The sequence below is a fragment of the Manis javanica genome, chromosome 13, assembly GCF_040802235.1.
Source record: "Manis javanica isolate MJ-LG chromosome 13, MJ_LKY, whole genome shotgun sequence".
NCBI classification, from domain to species: Eukaryota; Metazoa; Chordata; class Mammalia; order Pholidota; family Manidae; genus Manis; species Manis javanica.
In genome coordinates this window covers 81096059-81117090 of record NC_133168.1, presented here as the reverse complement: position 1 = coordinate 81117090, position 21032 = coordinate 81096059, and the positions used below count along the sequence as shown (strand labels likewise).

Below are 21032 nucleotides of genomic sequence, written 5' to 3'. Positions count from 1 at the left end.
CCCTGGCCCCCACTCTGGGGCCCACACTGGAGTAGGCCCTGGGCTAGCCCCACTCTCCTTTCACAGTCCTCATTTCCAAATACACAGAAGGTCAAGCTTCCGGGTAATTCAGAAAATAAAACACCTTTATCTGTTTGTATTTAGCTAGTGACGATGAGAACGTACGCCCAGCCATCTTAGAGGCCCCTCGTAAGCAGACCTGTGCGTGGCCGCACACTGCAGCACGAGTCCACTTCACCCCACACGTGGAGCACGGAGAGGCGCACAAGGATTCGAACAGAGCGGCCAGCAACGCCGGCGTGTGCCCCGGAGAGAAGCTGCCAGGCCCTGCCGAGAGGTCAGAGCCAGGGATGGATGTGGTGACACGAGCAAGGAGGGGCCCCCACGGGTGCACACACACAGCTGCAGGGCCGGCACCGCTCTGCAGCCAGCATGCCATGGTCGGCTTGTATTTCACAGCGACGGCAGTGGGTACCGCTTGGTACCTGGCACCTGATGCCCCTTTGATTCTTACTGGGAACGTCATACTCAGGCAGAGAGGCTCGGAAATACTGTCAGAAGATGAGCCACACAGAGAAGCCACACAGAATACAAGAGTGAATAATGGACCCAAAGCAGGACATCTCAGCAATATTAAAAGAGAGAAGGTATCTGGGGGAGACAGTCAAGGCCACATGGACACACAGCGGTGGTGGAGACCTCTTTACAGACAGTACTGCCCCGAAGCGGGCAGCCGAGGTCTCCTTCGGCAGACCCTTTCCCCTGGCCCCTGGGCCACACAAGGCTATAGCTTTCCGCACCCAAAACTACTGATGAGGCCTTGCTCAACGTGGGGGACAAGCTGCGGACTTGAAGGGTCGTCTGATGGGGGCACTTTGGGAAACGGTATTTCTGACCCGTTACCCCCAGGATACCGGATGTCCAGGCTTTGTGAGGACCGACCATGGCCAGCCCTCTCCCACCCTCCCCTGGTGCCATCTGAGAGAGGAAGGGCTGCAGCCCAGGACTGGTCTCTGTCTGAAGGCCTCCCAGACACGGCTCACGCCCACCGGGCTTCACTCAGCACCCCTCGGTCCAAGCCAAGAGAGGACACTCAAGAGCAAGTGACTTGGGACGGAGGGCACAAGGATCATCCTGTATTTGGGACGGCAGAGGTTTGGTTCCTTTCTTAAAGGCCACAGGAAGGAGGAAATACTCCATAAGGGCACCAGAGAAGTCGGGGATAAAATTCCCAGCTGGCTCAGTGAATCTGGTAGCCAGTGTGTGCAGCAGTGGGCTTGCAGCCTCTGGGGTCAGGGGCCTGGTGGACACTCTTTCCTTGGTCAGCTGGCTTGCCTGGGCTGGTGGGGGTGGCAGTGGGGACAGTCCACGCCTCCCTCCCCGGGTCTCCAGGGGAAAGCTGGTGGCCCGCAGGAAGCACGACGTGGCCCTGTCTGGCTGCCTTCAGCTCACCTGTCACAGCTTCCCCGGGGCGGTGCAGGGGGCCTAGAGGGTGGGTGGCCCTCAGCACCCCTCCCTCCCTCCAGTCAGGGTATTGCTGAGCTGTTCTCACCCCCAACCTCCAGGGCCTCTGGGGAAGTGTTCTTTGCCATTAAATGCAGATTGCAGCTGTCCCGGGGGGCTCCAAGAACCCCCCTGCGTGTAGCTGGACGTGACGGTCCGCAGCCTTCCGGCCTCTGTCCTGGGGTCTGCGACTGTCTTGCCTCTGGCACAGCCGCAGCTCAGCTCCATTGTGGCGGCCAGGCCTTGCCTGCGGCAGTCAACGGACTGGGTATCTTAGTCCAGTTATCTGATCCCTGGATAGCTGAGTGATACACCGACTTTCCTATATAGCTTGTCTGCATTTTGAAATATGGTCTTAGTTTGATATTCCACTGACCACAGTAAGATCTTGTTCAAAATAGGCTTTTGGGGAAGTACAGTGTGGGGAGTGTGCATGAAATCTAAACAAGGTACCGAAAACACAGACACTGACTCCAGTTCCTTTCTCTTACCTGAAAATAATTCTGAGTACATCCGAGGCCCTGGGGTGGCCTTTAAGCTGTGCGAAGCTCTGTGCATCTTTAACTTGCACTGGGTCTAACTTGGATATTGGGTTGATGGAGAGACATAAAGCTTTTGTTGGGTTTTGGTTTGCATAAGGCTTGGGAAGCTCCTGTTCTCTCGTTTAGACCCTGGCAAAGGCAGACTTCTTCCGGGGATGTTTGTCATGGTGGCAGGCCCTGGGCGGAGAGGGTGCTCACTGGCAAGGGGACGCAGAGGTGGCCCCGTCCTGCGGCCTTTGCTGGGGCTGTGCTGGCTCCCCTTCGCATGAGGACCACTCCCCGGGCCCCTCCCCAGTGACCAGAAACGGGCAGCTACTGAATGAGCCAGTCGCATGTCAACCTGTGGGCCCTCAAGCCCAGGCAGATACTGGGGCCAGGTAAACGTTACTTAGCACAATTCCTAAGGTCACTTGGTTCCCATCCACCTGCAAGGAGAGGTCCAGTGTCTACAGGTTTCCTAATCAGTACTGCATGTCACTTGGTCCTTCTGGAAGGAGAAGACAAACTCCTCAAGCTTGAGAGGGCCTGAGAAGTTCACAAGCTCACTAAGAAATCCAAGGGAACCACTTTTTTCTTATCATTTATCTGAAAACAGGTGGCTGGCATTTTACAAACAGCCCTAACATGGTGTACTTTCTCTCTGCTTCTTTGGTAATGCGAAGTCACCCATTACCTGTCACAACAGCACCTCTTTGTGTTAATTTGGATGCTATACACACAAGCTAGAAGAAATGAAGGAGAATCCCATGTTTGGAAGGCAGCACCGGGTTTTCTTCAATGGCACAGGCACCTAAAATATGAACATACTCACAGGACTAGAGCATCAGTATACATTTCTATTTCTCAAAACTGAACAGAATTTCTTTTTTAAACTGTTCAGTGGTTCGCAATACTAAGAAGAGTTTAAGATCATATATGCTAGATTATGTAACAAGAAATCAAGCCTTAAAAGACTAGCCTGTATTTTTGTCCCTGACCTTTTAAACAAATTCACATATTAACAAAGAATCAGCATCTAAATAGACTTTTATTTTCCTTTTACTTATTTGGACAGAAAAGAAAATTCATCAGCTTTCATTAGTCTCCCTAGTGTTGGAAACACATTAAACTCAGAAATAGTGGACCTTGTAGAAAAGCATCACAAATTAAAAATATATTTCTCCATGTGGTAAAAGTGCTTTCAATCCAATTAAAGGACACGCAAAGGTGTTTTGAAATGCAATTTAAAATTTGGCCTACAATCCGTGGCATTGAATTAAAACCACAGGGTTAGGGCAATCACTGTGAGCAAAGGGTACAGAGGGCGTGTAGGGTCTGGGAGCATGCTGCCAGCAACACTTCAATGAACTGAGTGTGGACAAGGAAAAACGTCCCAAAGCCTGAGTAGAATAGATTTTGCACTTGTAAAAAGGACAGGGGGATGGGCACACAAACTGGGTTGAAGTGGGATTGTGTAAGTCCAGGAATTACTTGTTTCTGTCTGTGGGGGACCAGTCAGACAGGTGGCCGTCCAAAGTCTCCCATGGAGACGTGGACCTCGGTTCAGAAAGAGCCCCAGTGTTCTGGGAGGTTAGTGGAACCCTTGCTGCCAGCTGCCCATCCCGTAGACCCTTCAGTTTGCGGCAGGGTTTGCCTGGGGCGGCCACACCACTCCCAGGCTGGGTCTGAGCCTGGCAGCCACCGCCAGGGGCGAGAACACCAGCAAGTGGTCATCCACACATGCGCTGTGCTGTTGGTTTCAGCAACACTGAGTCTTTTTGAAAACAAGTAATTCTCCCAATGGTAAGGTCTGTGACACAGGCCCCCCGTGGCCCTCAGTGGAGGGCAGCCACAGGTGCTCAGGAAGCCGGCTGCCCTCCGGGGCCCTGACCGGGGTGCAGAACAGAACCGCAAGCATGCGAGGAGCTGCGGCTGCGGCGGGGTGAGGGGCGAGGGGAGGACAAGAAGTGGGACATTCTCCCTTTACACAAGATCTGGAGCAACAGTAAGAAAATAACCTGAAGATATATTTAAAAATAAAAAACCCCACTGTGATCCTGGTGGCATTTTCCCCTTCTCCCCCGCCCACCAGCCAAACAGATGAAACGAGAGGGCGCACGTGTCTGACCCTCCGAGCAGGCGCTGCTCCCCCGCGTCGTCCCTGCGTTTTAATGGCACCCTGTTTGTTTCTTCTCTGTGAGACCCGGCTGAGCTGCCTGCCTGAGGCAGACGCGGGCAGCTCCGGGCTCCTATGTGCACCTGCATACCTCCGCAGGGCACAGCCAACTGTCGCTTACTCTGTCGCCTTTGGACACGGCAGGAAATGGAGCCACGCCACCAGTGTCTCCACATCTTTACAAAGCAGTGTCTTACAGCTCATACCGCCCTGGTGCCTTCGATGGGAACAGCCTTGCCCGGCCCCCCGGGCTGAGCTGAGCGCCCCTGCGGGCTCCACGGGAGGCACAAGATGGAGCGCCCTGCTGGGCGGAACACGACGGCGGAGCCCTGGCTGGCGCGTGGAGCCTGGGGTGGCGCCCCGTCCTTGCTGAGCGTGCCTGAGGCAGGGGGCTGCTTCCCAGGGGGAGGACGTGCTCTTCTTTGACCAGAAACCAGGACGGCAGCCACCTTCTGACCAGGTCCTTCCCGGTGCCCCCAGGGACCTTGCTCGAGCACCCGTCTGGGCCGCAGCCGCACACCAGGCTCTCTGGGCCGCGACCCCCACCCCCCAGGTCCTTCCCTGAGCCTGGGGCCCGTGCCTGCTCATCAGTGGGCCGGACGGGTGTCCTCCAGGCCCAGCAGCTCCCGCACGAGTCTCTCACCAAACTGTGCCCGGCTGTACCGCTTCACGTGGTAGGCATCGGACATCTTGTACAGGACGTAGGCATTATTGATGGCGATGCTGACAGCAAACCAAAAGACCTGTTGCCAGGTTTTGTTTGGTTTGTGAGAAATGAAATACCTGCAAGGACAGAGAATTCATGAGGACGGCCGCACGGGGGCGGTGGGTGGTGGGTGGGTGGGCAGGATCCCGGGCCCAGGGTGCCGGGCCCGCAGCTCTGGAGGGACGTCCCCCCCCCACCCCCCCGCTGCGGTGGGCCACCAGGGGGCAGCACCCCCTGGGCTTCATCACAACTGACCGTCCCTGAGCCTACGCAGGTGAGGACCATCCCTGTGGGATCCCTGGGCCACTGGCGGAGATGAAACCAGTAGCCAGGCACGGAAGCTCAGGCGTGCCCAGGGCTCCCGGTTGCAAGGCACCTTCCCGAGTGCTGGGTTCTGTGCATACTGCTCTGCTCCCACTTCCTCAAGGGCATGTTCACCCTCAGCTGCCATGTGCTCCCTTCTGCCTGAGCGCATGCCTCTGCCAGTCTCTTCCCTTCAGGTGGAGGATGGTTGTCACCTTTGGGAGGCCTTCTCTGCCCCCAGCACAGAGGACAGTGCCCCTCCTGGGCCACCCGACTCATGACTCATTTCTGCATCTTGTCCTCCCCCTGCACACCCACCTCTGCACCCTGAGAAGGGCTGGAGGGTCGGCATCCTCACTGCCCGCACAGAGCAGGCACCTAAAACACCTACTGACCAAATGCAGAGTTCTCTGTAGTAACCTCATGGAACTCAGCAGGTGCTGAGCACACAGTAGGTGTTCAATAAAGACTTGTTGGATGACTCCCCTGGGAACAGGGCCCCCTTTCACGCCTAGCCTGAGCTTTCTGGGGAGAACCAGGCCCTTGGTGTTACCACTCTGCCATGAGAAAGCCCAGATGAAACAATCACCCCCAAAGCAGCTGAGTCAATGCCCCACGCCTTTGGCTCAGTCCAGCCCTGCTCTCTGCTGTGAGGCTCAGTCCGGGTAAATCAGTGCCACATTCAGGCAGGAGACGGCATGCACGCCTCCGTGCACACCGTCTGTGCTACACGTACACCTGAGGCAGGCGACCATATGTGAAATAATTAAGAGGCTACTGCTGGAGAACACGCGGCCAGTGTGTCAATGCCTGGGCTGATGCAGGTGGCCTGCAGGGTGGAGAAGGAGGACAGAGCAGCCTGGGCTAGAGGGACATGGAGGGTGCAGGGTCTGGCCAGTTGCTGAGAGAGGGCAAGATATGAGCAGGTGGGGAAGGAGGGCCCTGCTGGGGAGGGGAGGGGGATGCTGACCTGGCCCAGGGGAGAGGGGCTGGGGGCCTTGGTGGGAAGGCGAGGAGGGCTGGTTCCACCCCCAGGGCCTTCAGGGGAGGCTGCCGGTGCCTTGCCAACCCTCCACTGTGTGACAGCCCGCAAGCCCTGCTGTGCCCGGGCGCCCACGCACTTGCTGTACTTGTCGTCGTATCTGCAGATGTAGCTGAGGTGAGCGGCGAACGCCTCCACGGCCAAGGGGCAGGGGATCTCCCCGCTCTTCCGCTTGATGATCACTCCTGCAGAGGGTGGAGGACAAACCCACCTTCTCAGCTGTGTCCCTGGACACCCGCCCACCAACGTGCCTCTCTCCACTCTGCCTGGTCGGCTGGACAGGGACAGAGAGCAGAGGAGGAGGTGACAAACGGCAGATGCCAGGCACTGACAGCCTCAGGGGCTTAGGCCTCAGGTGTCTGCCTCAAGACACAGAGGGGCTGAGGCACCAGGCTGGGCCTTGAGAGCGCCAGGGGAAGCCCAGGCACTCACGCTCCCCTCCTTTTCCCTCCCTGCGATCCGAGCTGGCTGGGGGCCCCCAGCGCCATTCCTGTCTGCTCGCCTGCCCCCATCAAAGCCCCAGGGAGGGATGAGGGACCCAGGGGAACGAGGAGCGGCCCCCACCGCCCCGGGCTGCAGCCCTCACACCCCAGCACTTCCAGGGGATGGAGGACACCCTCTGACCCCAGGCACTCGGGAAACACAGCCCCTCTTGCCTTCAAACACCTTTACCTCTATTAAATACAAACATCCCAGGGGGCTTGCTTTCCAGGGACCCCGCCAAATTCACAGCGAGATTCCTAAGCCCCACTGACGGGTGTGAGAGGCAGAGGGTCATTAGTCCTGCTGCCCCACCAGCTGTGGGACAACCTGTCTGCTGGGACCTGCCCAGGCACGGCCTGGCTCCAGAGTGAGGCAGAGCATGTGGCGGACGCTGCCTCCACGGGCTGCCAGTCCCGAGCACGGCTGGACTTACAGACCGTTTCCTCTGACTAGCCTCCCCCCACAGCATGACCCGGTCATGAGAATGATGCCATTTTGTGGGCTTTAAGGGATTACTTGAAAGGATTGTGAATTTTTAGCACTACTTAAATGGACCTACTTGAATCGAAGTTGGCAGGTCCTGTGCAGCACAAGGAGCTTGTTGGCTGGGGTGCCCCCCGTCCCACTGAGGGATGTATAGGAGACAACAGTCACCTGATCCATCTGACCAGACTAGCCTGAGCTGGGGCCTTCTCCTTTTTGTCCCTCCTGCCTCCAATACTGGCTTTTCGCTGAAGAAATAGCTGGAACGCTTGTGAGAACTGAGGTGTCAGGGCCCTGCCAGCACATTTCCTGACGCCCTCCCCGAGGGCCGGGGCGCCAGAGCCCAGTGCAGGGCCCCCTTCTGTCCAGAGGGTCTGGGCTGCACTCACGGGGTCCCAGGGGCAGGCAGGCCCTGCGGCCTCCCAAAGGAGGGCCCTCTCCCCACCGGCACCTGCCCCACCTGCTCTCCAGCTCTGTGTTCACTTTGCCTGACTCTCAACAGCAGCTTCCTTCTTCTAGGTCTAAAGAGGCTCTGGCCCTGCTGGGGCCCCAAGGGCTCCATGGGGATATGAGCACATGGGACCATCCCTATAAAAAAAAAATCCTTTCTGTGCTTTCCCCAGAAGCGAGGGCAGCTGGCCCTGCATCACAGCCAGAGCTGGCAGCCTCCCCTGTGGCTCTGGCCTCCTGTGTCACAAAGCCGGGCCACTAGGTCCTGGACTGCCACTGCTCGGGCACAGCCAGCCCCAGGGGAACTGCATTCCCTTCATTCCCTTCCCATCTGTCCTTTCCAACTTCAAGCAAGGGTTTCGGCTTGAAATCTCAGCAGAGCGGCCTCAGAGCCTGGGTCTGCACGATCTCCTCGAGCACCTCCCCCAGACCACCCTCCATGCTGGTGGTACTTTGGGTTTTAAGATACTGTTTCTGCTGGAAAGGGTAAGGTTGCTGCCCTGTGATATCCTTTTCTGAAGACTGAAAAGCTCTGACATGGCAAGTGTCAGAGACCCAGCGGATGTGGATCTGCACATCCCAGCAGCTATCCTGCCCACCACCTCTCTCAGCCTTCTGTGGCTTGGCTGACTTTCCTTCTGCCCTTCTGTAAATCAGAATGAATCTGTCAAGACCTGACGCACAGTCCTGCACAGGCATTCTGTGTGTGCATTCATCTCAAGGAACCTGAACCCCACCCACGTGGGCAAGCACTCTGGGTGGGAGATGATAGACCAACGTGGATTCCACAAGAAAATCAGAAGGATTTGCTTTTCCTTGGGGATGTTTTCATGTTTTCCCTTGACATATGACAGCACATCACTTTGCAAAAGCCTGTTCATATGCTCATACTTTCTGAAAGAAGGTTCATTTTTCCTTAGAACCCAGAAAAAAGAATAATAAACCAATTTCCAAAATGTTCATAACCAGTTATATGCTTTCTACAATTGGAAATTCTGCTCCATGACATATGGTCACCATGGAAGAGAGTATGAATCTGAGAAGCAGTCTTTATATGAAATTGTATATCTGGGAGACATGTGAAGTTAGTAGGGAAAGAATTATTCAGCAAATAAATCATTTCTATGTAATGATTATATACATATGTATAAACAATAATTCATTCAATAAATGAATTGAATATAGGCTCACGTACAGAGGGGCGGCTAACTGATCAACCCTTTCCAGTTAATGATAGAAGCAGACCTGTCTAAATGCACTAAAATAAATCCGAAGTGGACATCGTAAAGAGCACAAAGTCACAGCATGGCTCACATTGCCTGGCCTTGGGACGCAGCGGGGGCTTTTAAAGCATGAGAGCAACGAACAACATCCATGGATTTTGTGTAGGCAGAAGTGAAAACCTTTTTTAATGTCAAAAAATACCATAAATAAAAGCAAAAGGAAAAAAATACAAAAACATATTTGCTAGAGGCACAAAATGTACTTTCAAGTTCATAAGACAGAGACCTCAGAAGGAAAATCGTGGAGAACATGAAGGTGTCACTCAAAATTAGCCAAGGAACACGCCAAGAGGTGTCCAACCGCACTGGTGGGCCTGGCACTTTCCATTTAAAATGTTGTAGCATTCTCACCTATCAGACTGACTCCTTTAGAAAAACACAGTGTTGGTAAGGGAGGAAGGCTACAGGGTCCTTTGTGACCCGTCGCCACGGGGAGTAACACAGCCTTCTGGCGACGCTGCATCAAAGGCCTGAAGGACGCTCAGGCCCTCTGGCCCGGCCATTCCACTTCCAGCTCTGTTTTAAGGAAATGATCAAAGACGTGTGCAGCGACTTATTTATGGAGAAATTTACTACATCACTACTCCTATGGGAAAAAAATTGATCTATAGTGGGAGAGAGACAGAAATTACAGACATCTAAATGGGCGGAATACTACTAGGTGGTTTTAACAGTCACATTTTTTGAAGTGCACTGAAAGGAAAACTATCTCTGTTCATTAAAAAAAAAAAGACTCTAAATAAGATGTGGGCAAAGGAAAGGGCCTCCGTGGGGGGAGCGCCGGCCACACCTCGCTCTCTGCAGCATCCCACATTCTAGCTGTGTCCCACCCAGCCGTTTTCCTTCCTCCCGGCTGCCCGCCTCTGAGCTCCCCCGCGGTGCTCTGCACCCGAGTGAGGCCTGGCCCAGCGGTGCCCCGGTGCCCGCGCAGCCCAGCCTGGGAGTGCCCTCACGGGCGCTGGGGACAGGCGGGCGCTGGCGCAGGACGGTCAGCCGCGATGCTGTGGCCATACTCCTTGGGGATTTTAAGGGAGTCCAGGATTTTAGACTTACTGATGTATAATAGAAGACTTAAGAAATGGAAACAACTCAGACGCAAATAAACACTAAATTGGAGCACATTTAGAAATCAACCCTATCAGTTTTCTCTTCTTCCACCGTTACTAACCCTTACCGGTTCCCTGGGTGTGTGGTTTGAGGGTCTGAACCCTTGAGATGGGTCACCTTAAGTGCTCCTGCAGGCGTGTGTCTACTTCCCCAGATGCATCCTTTCTCTTTGCTAGCTCCTTTCACCAGCTCAGAGTGACACCCTGCTCTGGGACATCTCAGGGGCTGTCACCTGCAGTGCTCTGGAGGGAAGCACTTCCAGGCCCCACTCCTGGGCATGTTCCCTGAACGCCCACACTGAGGCCCCAGAGCCAAAGTCCAGTAAACTCTCGCCTCCAGTTTGCAAGGTCCTTGAGTGTCCTTGACAGAGCGCTGGAGCGTGCTGGTGTCTGCACCCCATGAACCTAAGCAGGCTGACAACACCCATGAGCTTGAGTGCCTTGACTGTAATCTCCCCGAAGTGTAATTCAACTTAGGTGTGTGAGGGGGGAGGGATGGGAATGCACAGCAGACATTATATACACACACACACACATACCACACACAAACACTGCATGCCACATATACACACACACACCAAACACACACCAGACTTCCACACCACGCACATACATATCACACACATGTAACACTACATGTACCATGTACATACACACACAGGCACCACACACACCATTATACACACACCTCACACACACACACACAACTGAGCCCCTAAGACATTTTTAACATAAAGGGACACAGGGAGTTTTCCAATGCACTACACAACTGTAAATATTTTTGTAATGTGTCCCTTTGTCATTTAAATGTCTTTCTCAGCACTTTTATCATGTTGTAGCTGCAGTTACTTTAGACTCCTTGCTAAATAAATCCCTTCGTTCTGAATGGATTTTAAATCCCAAGGAAGATTAATGATGAAGTCAGCCAAACACCCAAAAATCCCAAAGCAAGTGGGATACTTCAAAGGAAGTCACTGAAATTATTTTTTTCCCTCCCACCCAGAAGAGATTTTCCACAGAATTCTAAATGATAAAGTGATCACGTAAAATGCCATTCAAACACAGCCAGTTGTCACAGCCGTGTACAAGCTGGGGGCCTACAGGAGGCTGCTTAAAGCACCTGCGAATCCCACCATGATCCTGGACAGCTGGTGAGCTGGGGGGCTAACAGCCCGGGCCCGGGAGCACCCGTATCCCAGATACACGCAGCCATGGTGGCCACACGGTGCAGCGCTGTGACGGGTCAGCCCAACCCCAGAGCCGCGCAGCCCCCAGAGGACCTCATACTCAGTCCACCATGCGCCAGGCCCACCACGTCCCCTCCGCCCGCCAACACCCAGGGCAGTGCCCACCTTGCTGTACAGGCGAGTAGGCGTTGGTCAGGAAGCGGAAGTGCCCTTTGTTGTACCAGCAGATGAGGGACATGTTCCCCTTCATCCTGATGCGGTGCTGGCCCCGGGCCGGCGGAGCGGCAGGGTTGGTCAGCATGGACGGCGGCAAGCCTGTGCAGTCACTCTTCCTGGCGCTTAGCAGGCCGCAGCAGTAAATCTCTGGAGTGGGGAACACAGCCACACATGTCATCAGGGGAGCCACCCAGGACGCCTGCCTGAGGCCAGCACCTGGGGGACGTCCGGGGAGACGGGACTGACGTCTGGGGGCTTTTATCCCAGATGTGCTTCTCTCCCAGGGCCTCTGCAGGGGTGTTCGAGATTACATGTGAGGCCGTGACTTGAGAATAAATCAGTTTTCATTATTAGTACTCACGGTGCCAGGCACACTGCTGAGCACCTGTACCTTATCATCCAGCTGTTTCTAGAAACTCCCGCACTTAGGTTATGGTGCCCACATTACAGACGAGGAACCGCAGCCCCGTGAGGCCCCAGGCACAGGTCTGTGCTCAGCGACATCGCCCTCCCTCAGAACAGCCCCGTAACCAGCGCAGCCCCGTGCCCACCTCCCAGAGGTGGCATACCCGCAGGCACCCCATGAGGTGGAGCCCCCGGCCCGGGGAGGAGGAGACTGCCAGAGCCTCTGCAGAAGTTTCCACGGGGCAGAAGGGACCAGTGCGAGCAAGGAGGCATCGCTAAAGCCCCCCGGGAGCCCGCAGCCTTTCCACAGCCATCCTCACTGCCACAGGGAGTCACGGGGCAGCGGCACCTCCTGCCAGCCTCTTCTCAGTCTGTGTGCCCGCAGGGGGCAGGAAGCGGCGCTCCCTACAGGAGACCTGGGAACGGTCTCCTTTTTTTTCCTCCGAGCTCCCTGAAGACCCGTCCAGTCCTCAGCAGCCGGAACCGTCTGTATGCCCTGGTTCGCGTTCCGTGTGGCTGCATCCGCGCCCTGCACTGAAGGGACGACCCCTGGTCTCCCCCTGCGTGGCCGCCGGCCCCCACGTACCCCCAAGCAACAGATGCGTGGACGAGACCCACGGGCAGCGCATGTAGGGCCTGCTGCCGAGAGGCGGATGGCTCCCATCCCCCCGACCACCCAAACGACCCCAGCCTTAAGATCTACAAAGAATCTGGTTTTCAAACAGGAAGGACTGGGCAAGGGAGGGTAAGGAGGCTTCACGCTTCCGCAGAGCCCGGTGTCTGCGGCCTGCCGAAGAGCAGCCGCGGTTCTGGAAAGACAGGAGGAGAAACCTAAGGGGCCCCTGGGGTCTCACGAAACTGCCCCTTTGTGAAAATAGTGATTATTACATGGATCATTATATGAGTGTCTTTCCCGGCTCTTCTCCAAAGCAGGCTCTGTGTAGCCCAGGAGGGATGGCTGGATGCTCAGCTCTGGCCTCACTTCAGCCTCAGCTGCCCACTAGGATGCCCAGGGTGCGCCCCAGGCCAAGGCACCGGAGTCCCGGGGGCGGGGGAGAGCCACGGCGCAGGTTTGCTGGTGAGCCGCCTCCCCGAGTGCCGGTCAGGCAGGGGAGGCCCACAGGACCCCACGCGATGGGCTCAGTGGCCTTAGACGTTTCTGAAACACAGGCAGCCAGCTCTTGGCTATCTTGGAAACCTTCTGACGCCGTGTTTCCTCACCTTCTCCCCACCAGAAAACCCTCCTCCACCTCCTGATTCCCCGAGCAGGGAAGGGCCCCATCCCTCCCAGAGCCACAGGGCCATGCGGCCAGCTCTCAGGGGAGCGGCCCTGCCTCCGCACGCAGGCCCCCCCGACACATGTGCTCCGAGCCGGTCTCGGCGGCACACCCGGCTCTTGGCCCAGGCAATGCGACACACGCGTGAGGTGGGAGCAGCCCCGCGGGGCACACACATGTGGCTAGGGCAGTGCTGGGAGCCCCACGGGCTTCACCGCCACCCACGGGTGCCCACGCTTGGACTTGCACGGGCAGGGGGTGGGGGCGGTGGCGCAGGCTCTCACCACAGGGACCCACCGTGGTTACAACATAAGCCAAGTTTCTCCAGTCTGACTTCCACGGCCTCTCTTCACACCAGTCTGATCTTTTACCTTAAATTCCCCCAACAATTAAACACTGAGCCCTGTTCGGTACCAGGCTTTGCAGATGCGTGAGACGCAGCCCAGGCCAGCAGAGCAGAGTCCAGGGGCCGCTTCCTCATCACAGCTGCTGAGCTCACAGGTCAGAGGCTGTCGGCTCCTGTTACTTGAGAGGGTTTCATTTCAAAGCCAGAGGCCAGCCTGTTGGTAAGCAATAGGCCTGCAATTCCAGTTGCTGCTGCAGTGGAGTGGGGACTTTCTGTGTTTCTCCTGAATGGAGTACATATAAATCCCCAAACGCAGGAGAAAGCAAAGGCCGACACCACTGGGCTCCCTGACTTGGCCTGGGTCTTTTCTACATGTTATTCTACACAATTCTCTGAAGCACCTACATGATTCTTGCCTGCCAGATGGAAGGGGCCCCATTGAAGATGGGGGGTGAGGTCGGGCTAAGAGCTGATGGGGAGCTGGGCCCAGGTGCCACAGATTGAATGTTTGTGCCCCTGGACAAAGTCCTCTGTTGGAAGCCTCGTGCCCGAGGCGATGGTGTGTGGAGGTGGGGCCTTTGGGAGGTGCTTCGGTCATGAGGGTGGGGCCCTCAGGAATGGGGTCAGTGCCCTTCAAAAGGAGACCCCACAGAGCTCCCTGGCCTCTTCTGCCACATGTGGACCCAACAAGAAGCCCTCACCTGACCATCCTGACCTTGGAACTCCAAAACGGTGAGAAAGCAACTCCTGTTGTTTATAGCTCACACTGCGGCATTTCGTTAGAGCAGACCAAATGGACAAAGACACTAACACCCCTTCAGGGGCCATGGCTTTACAGCAAAGGACACAAGAAAATGTGCCCTGAGGGTTGGGCGGAGCTTTGCACCAACACACTCCCCAGTCCACGAGCCTGTGCCTGGCATCCCTTCAGCCCTGCGGCAGCCGGCAGAGTACAGGTGTGCGGCAGGCCAAGGTGGTGATCTGTTTCCTCCCCGCTGAGGCCCGTGGTCCCATGCTGGTCACTACCCCCTCGCCTCTCCCACCACCTCTCCAGGGAGGACCCACTCAGACTGGCTCGCCACTTGACAAACCTTGCTTTTCAAACTCTTCGAACAGGGTTAGACTGGTGATGCTGGGCCCCGTGAAGATGATATAGTTCTTGCCCACGGCATTCCGGCACAGGCTCCTGGCCACCATGCTGTGGAGCTGGGGTTTGTTCTTCAGTGTGTCCAGCCCGTCTGGGCCCCCACCTTCCTTCAGGTGCACATAAATCTTTAACAGAAACACAAAGGGGCCAGTGAGCTCACAGCAGTGTCCCACGGGGGCCCAGAACTTCCGGAAGCAGGGCTCCCATCACTGGGCCAGGACGCATGGGGAGCCGCCCCCTCCTCAGATCACTGCCTCCGCGGCCCCCACACTCCATCATCCCCACCCAGAGGCCCTGGCTCACTCCCTAGGTGACCCATGGCTTCGGAAGCTAGCGGCTCAGCCCAAGATTCTTCGGTGTGGACGTGTCAAGGCAGAGAAGGACACGGAGAGGTACAGGCCATGACTCTGCAGCTGAGGCCAACATAAACACACCCGCAGCTCAGAGGCATGCGAGTGGCAGGGTCACCTCACACGGAAATAAAGGCTGTCTCCCCCTGCACACGGCTAACTTACTTGTGCACTTTCCATTTGGATATAGCCTTTTAATTCACAAAGCACATGCACAACTACTGTTCTTTACCAGGACCACCAGGAAGGCAGAGATCATTCACCTCATATTGCAGATGGGATTGGCAGTAAAAACCTCACCTGAGGTCCTCGGGCCTCCAAAGAGGATGTGCTGGAGTCAGTAAGCAGTTTTTGAACTTTCTGGCCCATGCACATCTTCTGTGGACATTATCGAAGGGGTGAGTGTAGGAAACGGGAATGAGTCAAGAAAAGCGTGGGCCTCACGAGGGTTGACTGAGCTCTGAAGAATTACAAATTACACAGGTATCAACTACTCTTCTTTCAGAATACTTCTCCTGAAACGTTCCGGGTGCCTTTGCTGGCAGCAGGGCAGAGTGCTCACCTGTGCCTGTCACGACGCGTGGGGACAACAGGCATTCAGGGAGCAATGAGGCTGACCCCGTGTGGGGCACAGAACTGCTGTGCAGCTTTGTCCATGCAGTGGCCATGACACTCTGCTGGGAAAAACCAGGACAGGTTCCAGGGAGGGCCCAGGCGCGCCCACAACACCCGCCCTCGGTCAGAGGACTTGGGACGGCCACTCCAGAAACATGGCATCTGATGTTCCTGAGGCAGAGGTGGAGCAGGTGAATGCAGGTCTAGTTGCCCAAGCAGCTCCTCTTCTGAGGGCAACCCTCATGTCCTGAACATTTGCCCGAGATGTGCTCAGGGTGACCTCACCTCCTCGCAGCCTGGCTGGTGATGGCTCGTAACAGGGAATGTTTTTTGTTGATCACTCAGCAGGACCCTGACACTCATTTGGGGCTCTCTATGCCATCACCACCTCAATTCCCAGAAGAAATCTCTTCCATAGACATTAACACCCTGTGAAGCCGACTGTCTAGGTTGGGTGTCACATGGAATTCTGGCCGAGCGAGGACATTTTCTTAGATTGTCTTCCCTGCGTCAGTGAAGCGCAGCGCTCATGGCCACCACTGTAGGTCTCTGCACCCAAGGCCTGCTCCAACCCACCGCCCTTCTCCCAGACATCCTACCTGAGCCGTCCACCATGCTCAGCACGGTGAGTCCCCACCCTGCCTTAGGGACAGTTAGTTCTGTCCTGTGTATCACTTGAAAGGAAATCCTTGATCCAAACTCAGGATGCCCACCTAGGAAGGGGAGGCGTGTTGGGACATCTAGGGCCTGACCTTGGTGATACCCCAGGTGGCTTCCAAAGGCCTGAGAGAGGGAGGCAGTCACCAGCTCACTCAGCCAGCGGCAGGCAAAAGTAAAACGGGATTAAGTGTAAGATCTTACAGCCAACCTCAAATAATTATATACAACTAGCACAGGATGCAAGAAATGTGACTCAGCAAGAAGACTTTTAGAAAAACACAAACAAAGGAAAACCTTGTGGATGGACGGCTGTCAGTCATTCGAGACTGACCAAGTTCACGGGATGTTGGCCTCCATTAATAACCACAGTGACTGCCTTCTTCTTTGGTCAAATCATGAATGGTTCTTCTGCTACCACACTATACAAGGAGTAAGAAAAGTGTGGTGGCCTGGTGCATTAGTTCGCTAGGGCAGACATCACAAAGAGCCGCAGACAGGGAGCTTCCACAATGGAAATGTATCGTCTCAGAGTTGTGGAGGCTGGAAGTCCAAGATCAAGGGTGTGGGCAGGGCTGGCTCTTCCTGAGGCCCCCCTGCTCGGTGTGTGGATGCCGCCTGCTCCCCATGTCCTCGCATGGTCCTCCCTGTGCATGTCTGTGTCCTCATCAGCTCTTCCTGTGAGGACCCTGGTCAGAGTGGGTTAGGGCCGCCCTAATGGTCTCACTTTAATTTAATTATCTCTTTAAAGACCTGTCTCCAAATAGGTACAGTCCGAGGAACTGGGGGTTAGGACCTCCACACGCAAATTCAGGGGCATGATTCAGCTCTAGCAGGTGGGGTGGTGGTGGCCAGGAGAGGAGAGGCACAGAAGAAATCCAAGGACTGCGCTGTCTGTCCAGAGAGCAGGATGCCAAATGGCGAACAGGGATGGACGTACACAAGGTCAGAAGGCAGCCTCCCCAGCGTGAGATACCTCACTCACTCAGAGCTGCCCCCACACTGACTGGGTGGCTTGGACAGGCCCCAGGCCAAGTCCCGCGGCCACTTGGAGGGTGGACAGAACAAGGGCTAGGCTCAGCAGCCAGTGAGCTCCCTCCTAACCTTGAGATTCTGAGATTCCCTTCATGCCCTGTAGTGTTTATCTGGTCTGAGCTTCAGATGCCTGGGGGGTACGTCAGCACCAGAGGGCAGCACAGAACCCCACGAGGACATACCAGGAAAGCAACCTCTCTGGATGAACCTGCTGCTCTCAGTTCACGGGAGGACGGAAGACTGGTGTGACCAGGTCTGAACATGGCCACCCAAGGTGACTTACACCAGCAGACAGCACTGCCTGGCTTGAATCCTAACAGCAGGGGTCCTAGTGCCAAAATCCAGGCAAGGACGATTCCCTCCTGGATCTAGTAACCTGGAGAGAGTCACAGCTTCCTAATGCTTTCTTGCCAACATCAGAGGCACTGGAAGGTCAGAGCCTTGTACACTCGTTTTCAGCCATAAAGGAAGACTTTTCAAGGGTAGGTTACCCAGGTTCCTGGATAAGGAGGGCTTCAAGGCATGGGGGACCTTCAAACTGTTACCCTACTGACTTCCAGACTGGATTCGGTTGCACAGATCCCCGTCCACTCCCTCCTCTGCTTTCTCTGGAAGTGTGGACATCCCCAGGGTGGGGGGGAGGGCGCACAGGGCTGCGTGGACCTACTATGGTCCCGCTGAGATGACGCTCAGAGCGGAACTGGAGCGCCCGACCAGAGACCCCTTCACATGCCAGAGGTGTTGGGCACCTCTCCTGCTCATCGTAAGGCATGCATCAAAGCATATCATCAAGTGACCAAAGGCGAGGGAGGAGCTTCCTGACGCATACTGCCGCCTGCCAGGGCAGAGGGCGCCCAGGCAGCAGCTCTGCTTCTCGCAGCCCTTCGCCGTGACCAGCGCTGGAAGGCACCCACTGACATGGTGCCAGGAAGCACCTTCCCCACTTTCAGGCCACAGGGAAGGCCCAGCCCCGTCACCAGTACAAATGCCAGCTTCTCTGGAAACACCATCGTTCCAGCACTGTACTGCGGCTTTTATGGGCCCGTGGAATTTTTGCTTCCATCAGCTGTTTCCTCCAAGAAAAAAAAAATTTTTTTTAAGTATATGCCACAATTGCATTGGCACTAAAAACAAATGTATTAGCATTACATATTAAAGCACTTTCTTCAACCTGTGGCATTCTGATTGTTCGATACAGACATCCATGCTCAGAGTCGGACACAGTGTTTGTGTCGTGTTTGGTCGTTGTTTTGCTGTGTAAAAGTTTGGTTTCTTCCCCTTCTGATTCTAAGAGACACGGAAGCACTTTCACGGGCCCCTAAGGGCTTCACAGTCGTCAGCTCTGGCCCCGCTTGGCACCGGGAGCTCGGCTCTGGCTCAGGCAGTACCGGGGGAGGAGTGACTCCAGTTTGGAAAGAGGACAGAAAAGGCGGCAGCGGCGGCGGCGGTGGCGGGGGGGCGGTGCGGGCCGGATGTGAGAGCCGCATGACCGCGTTGGGTACTCGGCACTGGAGAGACACCCGAGCAGGAGCCGCAGGCTGCAGGTGTGATGATCTCCCGAGGTGGCAGACCAGGCCCCTGGGGGTCGCCAGTGCGGGCGGGGGAGAACACGGAGGAGGGGCTCCCGGAGAAATGTGGGAAGGCAGGGCCAGGCAGGTAGGAGAACCAGGAGAGGGAGGAACAGGGGAAATGTGTCGGGGAGGAAACCCCCAGGGCGTCCAACACTTGTGACCCCATCAGGACACCTGGAGGACCCTGGTGATCCCCTCAAGGTCACGTAGCGATGCAGAACTGGAACAGAAGTTCCCCTTCTGATTATGGCATTATTTAAAATACAGACCACGTGACAAATCATCTCTCCGTTAACACACACGGCTCTCTCCTCACACATCTGTGGCATCCTGTGTTTGATTTTTCTATATAGATATCCACACTCAGAGTCAGACATGGAGTATTCGTTGTTTTTAGTTGTTGTTTTGCTGTGCAACAAATCACCACAAGCCTAGGGGCTTAAACGATACTCGCTTATTAGCTCGCTGTTCTGGAGCTTGGACATGCAGGCACAGCACGCGTGAGTTTTCTGCTCAGGGTCTCACATGGCAGCTGTCAAACTGCTGGCTGGTGTGTCCTCATTTGTACTTGGGATCCTGCTTCCGGCTCATTCAGATTGCTCCCTGTGGCTGGAGGATGGAGGTCCCTGTGTGTAGGCCGTGAGCTAGGTCTGCTCTCAGCAGCTAGAGGCCACCGCACGCCTTCCCTGGCACGCCTTCCCACGCAGCCCGCCCATCAGCAAAGCCGGCAGTGGAGACTCTCCCTTGGGTTGAACCCCTTCCTTCGAAATCTCTTTGCCAGCAAGCATCTGGTCCTTTTAAAGAATCAACTGATCAGGCCAGGCACACCCAAGATAATTCCAAGATCAACCAATTTCAGACCACAATTATACCACAAAATCAAAATTCTTTTACAGCAACACCTAGATAAATGGTTCAGTGAATAACGGAGAGAAGACAGCTACCTGCTAGGGATGGGAATTCTGTGAGTGTCTCCAAGTTCTGCCTACCACCCACAGGGACTTGGGACAGCATTTCTGTGGATCAGAAGTCAAACAACAGAGCTCATAAATGAAGTGCTCTCCCAACTTCTTATTAAAACCGGAAGAGTGGTGGTGATGTTAACTTTATGCCCTGAAACAGATTTCAGTGCCCAGTGTATGAAGAACAGCAGCAACAAACCTGCCCACCCACACATCCCAAGCTGGTGAGGCTCTGGGAGCACTCACACCACTGGGAATGCCAATCTGGAACAACCTTTCTATAAGGAAGTTTGACAGTGCGAAGGAGAAACCTTAAAAATCCTCATGCTATTTTACTCATGATTTCCACTTTCAGGAATTGAACCCAATGTAACAATAAAAAATGCACCATATACATAAAACCATGTACATCTCAGAGGTTTTCATAATGGCAAAACAAATCAGCAACACCCTAATTATCTCAAGTGAGGAGACTAGTTAAAATTATATATGTAGATATAATGGAATATGGTACACTTTAAAAAATGTGACATAGAAAGATGACTACATATCATAGAAAATTTCACAATATCCTTTTAAGTGAAGTAGCCAGATAAAAAATGTTTGTATATGGGTGTATGTGTGTTTATATAGGTATGTTGGAACTATAGATATTTTGAGATTTTTATATTTTTGATGCTATACAATACAACTTAATCAGAAAAATACACATTACATCTAATTACACAACTTCCCCATTAGGATTCCCTATCCAAGCATAGGTATGTTTGGAATTTGCAGTATCTGTTCCCCAAGACAGCCTCTAAGTCAGTGGCAGTTAATATACAGTGTTAAGCCCATGCCTGGAGATGATGCACACTCTCATCAAGAGTGAGGCCAGCCACTCACTCCCCGAGGAATAACACATTTCCCCAAAGGCCAGTGGTGAGGAGTCCTGTTATGGGACCATCTTGGAGTTTCTTAGCTTAATTTGTCCACACAGGCACACCTGACTGCTGGCACGTCCCCAGATTCCAGCCAGTCTCTTCCCAAAGAGTGAGAAGAGAGGGTGTACACAATGAAATGTCTTCCTGTTCCTGTTAGGGAATCTGGAAGAAGGCTGAGGCCAGTGAGAGCCACAAAAGGGTCTCAAATTTGTGGCACTCATTACTATAAAACAATGAGTTTATTTTTAAAGTGAATATAAAACAGGGTATGTGTTTAAATAA

General features: G+C 54.7%; 1 protein-coding gene across 1 annotated transcript in view; it reads right to left on the bottom strand.

The window, feature by feature from the left end:
* Positions 1-3053: 3053 nt before the first annotated feature.
* Positions 3054-21032, bottom strand: part of PGBD5 (piggyBac transposable element derived 5) — a 93933-nt gene continuing 75954 nt past the window's right edge. Inside the window, exons 4-7 of the mRNA XM_037020909.2 lie at positions 14579-14759; positions 11409-11606; positions 6331-6436; positions 3054-4983 (exon numbers count right to left, since the gene is read on the bottom strand). Coding sequence (XP_036876804.2) covers positions 4788-4983; positions 6331-6436; positions 11409-11606; positions 14579-14759 — 681 coding nt within the window. The 3' untranslated portion in view covers positions 3054-4787. The remainder of the gene's footprint in view (positions 4984-6330; positions 6437-11408; positions 11607-14578; positions 14760-21032) is intronic.